Here is a 10,516-nt window from a genome sequence, read left to right as displayed (position 1 = left end):
TTCTTGGGGAGTCGGAGGACGAATCTAGGGGCAGACGTCGTGAGGCCTCTGAATGTCGCCGGCTAGCCAGACCCGGGCCCGAACCCCGACGCGGGGCCAGACTCCAGGTTCGGAGGAGCCGGCGTCAGACACGCTCGGCCCTCGGGAGGAACTGGAAGTGGATCAGAACACCTTCGTGTCCCTTCCCGATGGGACCCGCCAGGTGGAAAACGAAAGGACCAAGGGGGTCCTGGGTGGCATTCAAAAGAAAACGTGGTGTGTACTGAGGTTGAGCGAGGCTGGACTTGCTTGCCCAGAGCTGAAGTGATGGAATGAAACAGGGCACCCGGTAGCTGACCATGCCGGAGTGTCACCCTACGTGGTTGAGGACACGGGCGTGCCTTCTCCGGGAAGGGCGATGCAGGCTAAAACAAAAGCAGCCCCAGGTGAGCTCAGCTGAAGCCAGGAGGGCAAAGCCACCATGGAAATTGGGATCTGCTTCGGTTCCTGTCAGACCTGGAGACAGTGGCCTCAAAACACCGGTCTGATCACAGAGACAAGTGGAGGTGTCCCCTCAAAGAGTAAACCCTCAGCCCCTTCCCGCCACCAAGAGGGGCCCTAAGACCCACTGAAGAAAGATTTGCACAACATACACATCTCGAGCGAGGCCCCTTGCCCATCGGCCCGCTGGAACTGGGCCCCTGGACGACACCGCTGCAAGCCCGTGATGGCTGCAACCGAACCGTCAGGAACTCAAGGACTCAACACCGCTGAAAACCAGATGCCCCGGTCAGCCGGTGCGAATAAATACACGGACACTGCTCATCTCCACAGACGTTTATTGACTGCCTGTTTGCAGGAATGAAGAGAGGGTCCCTGCTCTCACGCGCTTACAGTGCCATTGCTCCAACACTGGACGAGATTTAATGACCGCGACAAGCACGTGGCTCTTTGTCTGACCATCGACAGCACGGCACGAAGCCAGTCTCTCACGTTACACGTCGCTGCTACACACTGTGAATAAAAGTTATCTTTGAAGTCTGTAGTCAGCGAGAGGTACATAAGGTTCAGCAAACGCAAATGTATGGCTCAATTCCTCGTATTTGAGAGGGGTCTGTTGAAATAAAACACAAATCTGAAGGAAAAAGCTTAACACAGGTCCTAAGAATACTGGTGCAGTTTAATACGTTCTCGAACTGCCACAGAACCCCAGGCAGGGCAGGAAATTATGTCCTGCAAAATTTGTGCAATGTTAATTGGTTCAATCAGATCCTACAAATCTCATAACCGTACAGTCACTCATGATGGGTAAATGTGATTTACCTCTATGATTCCTAGAGCTGTGGGTATGCATTTATTTTTTTTAAAGCTTCTTAGAGACTCACGGCACAAGTTGCACATTAAAATTTAGTGAAAACTGCTCCTGTGATATCTAAAACTTAAAGCGACGAAGATGTCATAATTTTACTACATATATTAGCGCAGAGCAGAATTCAAACAGTATTCAGCAAAGCACCTGGCTTTTCTAAGTTAAAAGGAGGTACACATCTTGGTGGTTACCAAACTCTAAAAACGAGTCATAATCCTCAGTACGGACCCAACACCCAGCGGCAGGCTGCACGTCCGGTCCCACTTCACGGCCCACCGCCGCCTTTAGCTGGATGAAACTCCTGAAGGAGCAATCATGGTGATTACACCGGCAATAGTTTGTTCTTGCAGTAGCTTACATCAATATCAAATAACCCCAAAATCACCTGCTTAAGATCAAAGTGCTAGAACTTATACTCAACAGGTTATCAAATTTTTTTTTTTTTTTGTCATTAAAAAATTCACACCAGAGGAAAGCTCATTTAAACTCCAAGAAAGCTCATTTTTGGCAAAGGGGTGGAGAGACTATCTTGGGCCACCTGACAGAAATGTCAACCAACCCGAGGTACTTTTTAAGTCGATTGCTTGGGACATAGTCTACTTTTCTATTAAAAAAAAAAAAAATTGCAAAATCGCTATTTCACAAGCCTATTTAACTTGGGATGAAACTGAAATGTACTATTTATTGAAAATTTACGAAGCACCAGGCACTTTACATGATCTCCCTGAATAGAAGTTTCTTATGGGTTCATTCCACCACTCAGGCTGAGGAAGGCAGGCGGTGGCCAGGACGTGACCCAGGTCCCCAGGCTCCCATCCCCAGCCACACAGTCCCAGGTCTGCCTGTTGTTTCATTTGGAATGTTTATCTTAGGCTGTAAATCCTGGCTCCTGAAGGACTTGTCCCCACCTCAGGCAGCTCAGTAAGGGAGAGAAGGGGGCAGAATGGGGTGCAGAGAGTTAATATTTGCATTTAAAAAGGCACTTCCCCGAAGTGGAAGATTCACTTAGGCTTTTGTTTCTTTTTACTTGGCTGCAGCTCTCGGCTCCAGCAGGCTACAAACATAGTTCACTTCCCAGGGTCAGTAGCTGCTTCCCAAGATTGCCGCCTTTCCTGCCTTCAGGGCGAGTGGTGTTTCAGCGGAGTGTCCGCTAAGTTAACCACCACCAAAGAGAATGATGGCTGAAAGGGTTCTCCTTGGTTTCTCTCTTCACAGCTACAAAGCAAAAAATAAAATTTCTTTTTTTAAAAAAATAAGTGACTGATGATACTTCCAACCTGTTGCATACTCCAAAAATCAAAGCGCAGGTTTTCTGAGAAAGCACAGACACAGATGTTTTGATGCGCTAAATGCCTTTCTTAGAATAAGCCAATAGAGACTACCGGGCAGATAACTCCTTGACAAGATAAAACTATAATCTCTTCTGAAATGGCAGTTTCTTTATTCTTAAGAATGTTGCAGACTTTACAATAAAAGTAAGGAACAATGAAATAGCCTGATAATGTTCAGGTTAGTTTTTAATGCACTGGAACCCATTAAAGGGCATATCACCGTAAAGTCAATCCCTTGATTAGGCCTGTAGTGGAGCTTGGTTAAAACAAACCTTTTCTTTAGCATAACTAGGAGATTAAAAAAAAAAAAAAATAGAGTAAAGGCACTTGATTCTGGTGAGTGCAGTTCTGTGCTGGCAGCGAGAGGCAGCTGCCAGAGGCCCCTCCTTGCTGTGACCCCGGCTGAGAGGGAGCGTGGCTGCGGGTGCCAGGCCTGCAGCTGGCCAGGGGAAGCCTTGGTGAAGGGTGCTCGAAGGCACCCAAGTCCCCGCACGGAGTAACACACCCGCTGGAGCTCCTGGTCAGAGCACGGCCCCCACCCAAGTGCCACTCCGAGGGCCAGGAGGCGCTTACTGCCCAGGCAGGGAGCTAGAGCCCCCAGCAAGACCAAGCTCAAGGCCGCGAGACCTAGACACAGTCCCTTCCGTTAACAAGCAGAGGAGGGAGCTCTGGCCTTAACCGGTTCTTACAGCCCCTACTGCGGGAGCACTTGTCTTTCTTTTTTGGCAGCGGTGGAGGGGTTAAGTGTCTGCACGGTGACTCTGAGAGCCGAAGCCACCAGCACTGAGGAGGGCAGAGCTGCTCCTATAACCTCACTGGGCGGTGAGCTGCACGTCCTCAGCTCTCTCTATCGATTTATGGTCGAGGGTGGGACACGAGTTATATTCCGAATGAGGAGCAGAAAGCTGCGGCTCTCCAACTGTTTAACGTTTTCCTGAAAAGTACTATATATGACCGAATTAGAAAATTACATCTCTCTCATTTTTCTTTCCTCACAAATAGTAGAGATTAAGGGAAATAAAATGAGTTATTCATGTAGTTTTCAAAGCTTTCCAGTATTCCATTATTTCCAATACTTCCATTATTATTAATCTAATATTCACTCTAAGACAAATGTTTCAAACAGGAATTGCATTATCTCTTTCAAAAAACCTCAAAACAACTAAAGCCCAGGGTATCCTATAATTGTTTTTTGCATTCAGCATGTATTAGTCTATCATTAGGAATGCTATTCTTAAGCATTTATTTAAAAAGAAAAAAACTTATTCACAACATCTAATAAATTTACAAAACTGGTGTGCAAATTGTAAAAGGATAACACTATTTGTTTAGAAACAAGCTGCCTCCCCAATTACATTTCCTTATCCGTGATATAAATTGGAGACATATACTATTTAAAAATAATACTTTTTAAATAGTAAAATATACAAGAGATTCCTGAGCATAACAAAAATATCTTGAAAATATGTGGCCATCTGAAGTATAAAATAGCAAGTTAAAGAATTGCATGATTGTAAAACTACAGTTTGAAGGCTTATAAACAGTACAAAATAGTTTGCCTTTTCTGAGTGCATAATTATACAGTAGTGCAAACAAAAACGTCTCAAAATTTAATAGCTACAAATCTCAAAGATTTGCAGAGGTGCGCAAGACATGGAATTTCTTTAACGTCATGCGGACTGAGCCCAGTTCTCGGTTAACCCTTTCCAGACGGTCCTCCAAGGCCTCCTAGGTGAAAATAACGGGAAAAGCTTAATTAGAGTTCGAGTCTACATCAAGTTCACTGTTCTATAATTACCACCAACTGACCTTTCTTTTAGCAAAAGAACAAGAATAAACATTAAAATCAGATGTTTTGCTTTTTACAGAAACCATCTTTATATTATTTCTTTTAAACTGAACAGTGTAAATCAACTTTTCAACCAGTCCGAATACTTGCTGTACTTTAAAATATCCTCGATGTCTTTGGTGCGTTGAGAATGGAAATTCCGGCGACAGCGACACAACTGGCCGGGAGGAGATGACCCTTTAACTGCTCTGAACTGAAGACAGTCCAGGAGGAACGAGGCCGTGCCGCACGCATCTCACCAGAGCTGGCTGACAGACCTGACCGGAGCCCACCCCGCCTCCACGTATATCAAGCAACTTTCTTCTGACGAAAACGTCTACGTTAAAAAGAACACCATTTGGAGAAGAGTCTTCTAAGGAACAAGGGATTTCACAGTGAATCAATGCAACAACTGCTATTTTTAAATCAATAGCACTCCTGTGAAATAACTGGTTCCTGGAATATATATTTATTATTTTAGATACTTTATTCAGTATTAGCTCCAATGGTATCCTGAAATAAAACATTAAATTTTTCTCTTTAATAACGTTAATTATAAAAGGATGACACCTTCATTATAGAATATTTAGAAGACATGAGCAGAAAGTCACAAGCACTGTTCTTCTTTCCTGGTTTTTTTTTGTGTGTAGATATGCTCATCATTTTTAAGAAAAAAAAAAACAGAATCAAACATCCAATTCAAAATGTTTTTTAACTGAACCCATCTTGTTTATAGATTATCTTTCTACATTATTTAATGTGCAATATTCATCGGACGTACACTTAACCAAGAATCTTTTAGTAGAAATTCGGGTTGCTACTAATTTTAGATATCATAAACAATGCTGCAGTAAATATTCCTAAACACATCTCCTTGCACATATCTGTGCGTAATGCCTTAGGAATCATTCCCAGAAGGACAAACGCTAGGTCCGAAGGAACGCAAACTGTGAGAGCTTTGGCTACACGTCAAGCTGGAAAGTGCGTGACGATTCCTCCTTCCACCTGCAGGGCGTGAGAATAAGCATCTCCCCATTTTAGGTACTGGAAAGTATTTTTTTTTAAATACCTTCCAATATCATAGTTTTTAAAAATGCTTTTGTTTAAAGGTATATTGTTTTTTATTCACTGATGAGACTGAACATTTTCATCTTGTTTGCCTGATTTAGCTTTTTCATATCTGAAGCATACAAAAGCATGCTCAGCCCTTTTGCTGCCATTCTGTCTTCTTACTGGACTGAAAGAGCTTTAATATAGATGCACAGAAACCAGTACCCTTGAAGTCTTGTTCTAAGAGCTTATGATTATACAAAAATATACAAATGTCTCAGAGATAGATTTATTTTTATTTTTTACTTTTTTTTTTTTTAACGCCTACAGCACCTGGTCTTCCTAGGTGGTCTCTCATCCAAGTACTAACCAGGCCTGACCCTGCTTAGCTTCCGAGATCAGACGGGATCGGGCTTGTTCAGGGTGGCGTGGCTGTAGATTTAGAAGCAGAGTATCAATAGTGTTTCCTTCTGCCTTCCAAGTAAACTATTTTAAGAAGAGCTTCATGTGTTGAGTCTTATAAATTATTGAATAAAAATTTTCAGAATAACAAAAACAACAAGAAAACTTAAAGTTGGGAGAAAAGAGAAATTACAGGCCCTCGGACCCCAGCCCTAGAAAAAGACCTCTCCCGTTTTGTGTCTCTCTTTCCTTCTGGCATCACAGATCAATCTGAAAATGAACTTTTCCTAAAGTTAAGGCACTGGAGAAGCCAAAACATGCCGTTACATGAGACATATACTCGCTGTTATGTTTAAAATGTGACAGAAAGAACAGAGCTAAGCTGTCCCGTGACTTCATGCATTTTAATTCTCTTTGAAAAGCAACTAAAAGAGACGCACGGGGCCATGTCGCCTGCACCATCTCCTGCCCGACGACGGAGCCGGAGCCGTATCTTTCCCTTCCTTTAACGTCTACCGCTATTCCAGATGCAAAATGCAACTGTTCTACATTTACTAACTACAAAGGGATTCAGAAACAAATTACAGACTGGAGGGGGGAAAACACAAAATGGGAGATTTAATGTGAGAGCACTGGCTTAACAACATAAAATCTGTTAAAAGGCGTATTGCCATTTGCTCCCAAGTTAGTTTCTTGAAAATCATGGCACGAACACCATTTTCTTGAAGTATAAAGGCGAAATCAGTTTTTATTCCTGAAAGCTAGCATGCAGTGACAAAATATGATATAAGCACCAAATACTTCTTGTAAAAGCTAAGTTTTGACTGATTGCTTCGGTGTGCCTAAAAACTGTGATTTTAAAAAGTCATCTTGGATAAATGGGGCACTGCCTAGCATCAAGCCTCTAAAATAGATTCGAGCTAAGACATTTCACCTGATTTAATCTTGTCTGCAAAGTGATTCGTCCTCCAGTAGAAGGCATTCGACTTAGCGCTGCCTCAATCTGTTAACACAAAAACAGTTTAAATAAAAATAGAAGAACTCTAATTACTGGCAGCGAGGTTTATAATACAGAATGGAAAGAAAAGACTTCAGCCTAGTATTTTCTTGTCCATCCCGTCTTCCCATAAGTTCCCTCTGTCAGAATTGGTAACGACAGCTCGGCTCACGCACGCTGTTAGTGCAGCTTCGGTGTGAAATTTGCGGTAACTCCTTTCTGACGGCTCCTTAGACATAAGTGTCAAGTTTGGAAAAAGATCTACAAACTGTTTTGTTGTTTTTACCTGGTCTTTTTCTTTTGTAAGTTCATCAAAAAACCGTTCCGTTTCGGCTAGGGTCCTGATTTTGGCGGTATATTCAAAGTCGTGGCCGTGCTGTGCGCCCGGGGCAGGCTTCCACGGCTCATGGCTGGCGGGTCTCACAGAGAAGGTCTTCGCCCTGTTTGGCAACGGTTCGGGGGAGGAGTTATGATCAGCATGGACGTCGGTGGCTTTCTCTGAATATTTTTTTTCTGCTGGAGAGAAAAGAAATTTATTTCTTACCAATTTCTCTAATAGAGTGTCTATATACTAAACACAGTACCCAACTTCACTTTCTGGAAATAGCTGTGACATGGGCAAAATATGCAATGAAAACAGATACAATAATCGATCATATTTACGCAGTGACTTCTCCGCAGAATTTCTAAAAGCTCTGCCCTCAGTTCAACAACCTTCACGACTTCCTTAAATGAGCATATCAAACTTTCTACAAACTTAAACGAATTTTAAGTAAACGTAAAGCAAAAAAAAAAAAGTTTAAAAATGAAACATATTTATACCAACACTAAAGAGTTAAATTTTAGGGCCTACCCAAGTGATTTCATATGCATTATAACTTTATTCCAAACTGAAAGTATAAGTGAGAAAAAAGAAAAATATTACCCAAAACCTAAGTTACATAAAATTTATAGAACAATGCAGAGAAAAACAGTAGCGTGGCCCTGGTAGCCAAGGTCACCATTCCGGGACCTCCGTTTCCTAGCTGTTCAGTGAGGGTATCAACACCGACCACAACGTGAGCGTCGCGAACACGTATTTTTAGAAGCCTTTGGGTAGAAAAAATACTAAAGTACGGGATATTCTAAACTTAGGACCACGAAAATACACAAGACTCGCAAAATGAATAACTAAAAACCGTAACTAACAATTTTTTTAGGAAAAGATACCTTCCGCATCATCTAGAGGGAGGAACTGGAGTTGTTTCCTTGGGTTGGCGCGTTGTAGCGTAGACACAGGAACAGTATCTAAATCATCCAAAAGTATATCAAATCTATTGAATGAAGCAAGTCACTTGTGAGAAAAAAAATGTTAACTGATTTTCCCTATCGCCACTAGAAAGACGAGCTGGCGCCCAGTGAACTCACACACTCACCTATTTTTTTTTTTAAGAAAGAAAGCTGGTCATATAATTTTCTAAAACTGAAATTTCAATTTTCTCACGTAAAATTAGAGCTTCATACGAGGGACTTAAAGCGTCCACTGTGCAGAATCTCTTCAAGACCACCTCAGGGAGTATGTGGGGCGTTATCATCCCCATTTCACAAGAGGAAACTGAGGTTCGACGTGCTCAGTTCCTCCCAGAGCCCGAAGGGGCTGGGTGACCGGAGTCGGGAGTCTCCCCACGACAGCAGGCGGTGGCCGCGTGGCAGGACCACTGTCTCGGCAGCACGGCTAGACTTACGCTTCGTGCCGGGGCCGTCCCGGGACGGCCCACCTTCTTGTACAAATGGCTCAAAACTTTCCCTGTATCATAAACCTTTCCAGGAAAACAAAAAATTACCGTTCTACATCCGAAAACTGGAGGGGTTCTGAGATGGCATTTAAATTTAGTAGTAGCCAGTTTACATACTTAAAAACTATTTTCATGTATTACATACAGTATTTTTTAGTTTTTAGTATGGCCTCTATTTAAGTAATTTATAGCCAGAGTTCCTGACATCTAAAAAATTAGTGATGGCTAGAGGCATAGGTGACATTTTTTTAAAAACCAATAATATGTATATTTTATTCTACAGTTTTGGAGAACTTACCGACTCGGATTTTCATTTTTGCTAAGTAGATGACTGAATCCTGGAGACAAATTTTCTTTAGGGGACCGCTTTGGACTATAAGCCACAGTCACCGGTGTTAACATAATCTCTCTTTTTGCTACAGAAGAAAACAAAGAGGAAATATTCTTTTCCTTCGACATAATATACGTGTTCCATTAGCAGAACACATACTTTCTTTTCCGGTACTTTTTCCTAACTTTATAACAAATACAATTTCATTTAAACTTTTTGAAAGATAAATAAGAGTATAAAAAATAAAATAATTCCTAATCCTAACATCTAGAGGGACCCACTGTCAACATTTTAGTATATCAGACTAATTTCAGCGCTCTGACTCAAAACTGGTTTTTCAGGATTTGAGAAGTCGGCTGGAAACTGGCGAACATGCCCACAGCACAGTCATACAGGACCCTCCCAGCTGTCAGGAACACAAAAACTGAGGATACAGAAACCCGATGTTCGAACTTTGGATTTTAAGTTATGATCAAAACCATAACTGCCTAAGGAAAAGGTGACTACTGCTGAGTAACCCGAGGCAAACACACGAAAAGAAGCATCTTCTAACAGGCTAGCTTAATGTTTGAACTAACGTTTAATTACACAGTTGTCCACTGTCTCAGAAGCTGAAGTAATACTAGTTGCAGAAAACTGCTGGACACGCAAACTCAATAAACTGATCGTTTCTTCAGTTCTAATATCTGTGCAATCAGATGGTGCTATTATTTAAAAAGATCGTATTTGGGGACCCTGTACTAGGTGCTAGTGGGCTGGGAGGGAGACGGAAAATGTCTGTGTGAGGCATGAATGTCACTCCTTGAGCCAAGAGATAAGACATCTAACTCTTACTTGGAGTGCTTGCTTTACGATTTGAAGGAGGTAGAGATGATGATCTCTGTGAAGCCGAATTAAATCTCTTTTGTCTTTGTTGGGCACATTTCTCTGGGGACCGACTTGCATTGACAGATGTCTCAGTTTGTCGAGGATTCACTAATTCTATGAGGCAAACATAAAAAAAAAAAAAAATCAAACGAGATAAACCTAGCTTCAATTACACGCCTTTATTAACAGATGGTTACAACAAGGAAGCAATTCTCCTCACCGTTTACGTTATAATGACTATTTGCAAATGTGCCATATTATAACGATAAAAAATGCTTGATGAAGAAAAATGCGGGAGTTTCTCATGCATTCATTTTGGTTCCCTGTTTACAACTGGCATTCAAGGCGATTTTTCAAGAGAGTTTATTTTGAGAAAGAAGGTCACTAATTTATTTCCTAGGAGATGGAGACTGCTTTGGAGATGCCACACCAGAGATGTTAACGGTGTCACTAGCAGCCCGCCCCAGTGAGCCGGGAGGGCACGAGGAGGAGATGCGAGCACCTGGACCTGTGAAAAAACGTATCAAGGATACTTCTCGCCCTAGGGATGGATGCTCAGTGACCAAGCAGGGGAGAGGGGAAATGCT

At 42.1% G+C, this 10,516-nt stretch overlaps 1 protein-coding gene and 1 pseudogene across 9 annotated transcripts in view; both read right to left on the bottom strand.

Annotated features, from left to right (window-relative positions):
- Positions 1 to 798: 798 nt before the first annotated feature.
- Positions 799 to 10,516, bottom strand: part of MPHOSPH9 (M-phase phosphoprotein 9) — a 51,116-nt gene continuing 41,398 nt past the window's right edge. For 6 of the 9 annotated variants that reach the window (XM_023528178.1, XM_011355720.2, XM_023528179.1 and 3 more), the window contains 4 exons: positions 8,166 to 8,269; positions 7,243 to 7,472; positions 6,894 to 6,962; positions 799 to 4,407 (listed from right to left, as the gene is read on the bottom strand). In XM_023528178.1, coding sequence (XP_023383946.1) covers positions 4,306 to 4,407; positions 6,894 to 6,962; positions 7,243 to 7,472; positions 8,166 to 8,269 — 505 coding nt within the window. In that variant the 3' untranslated portion in view covers positions 799 to 4,305. Of the gene's footprint in view, positions 4,408 to 6,893; positions 6,963 to 7,242; positions 7,473 to 8,165; positions 8,270 to 10,516 lie in introns of those variants that run through there. The other 3 variants (XM_011355721.2, XM_011355723.2, XM_011355725.2) reach the window with 3 other exon arrangements.
- LOC111737123 lies at positions 5,879 to 5,997 on the bottom strand (annotated as a pseudogene).

This window comes from Pteropus vampyrus, unplaced genomic scaffold (assembly GCF_000151845.1).
Source record: "Pteropus vampyrus isolate Shadow unplaced genomic scaffold, Pvam_2.0 Scaffold23, whole genome shotgun sequence".
Classification (NCBI taxonomy): domain Eukaryota; kingdom Metazoa; phylum Chordata; class Mammalia; order Chiroptera; family Pteropodidae; genus Pteropus; species Pteropus vampyrus.
Note: the sequence above shows the minus strand (reverse complement) of the source record. Positions and strands in the feature narration are given on the sequence as shown.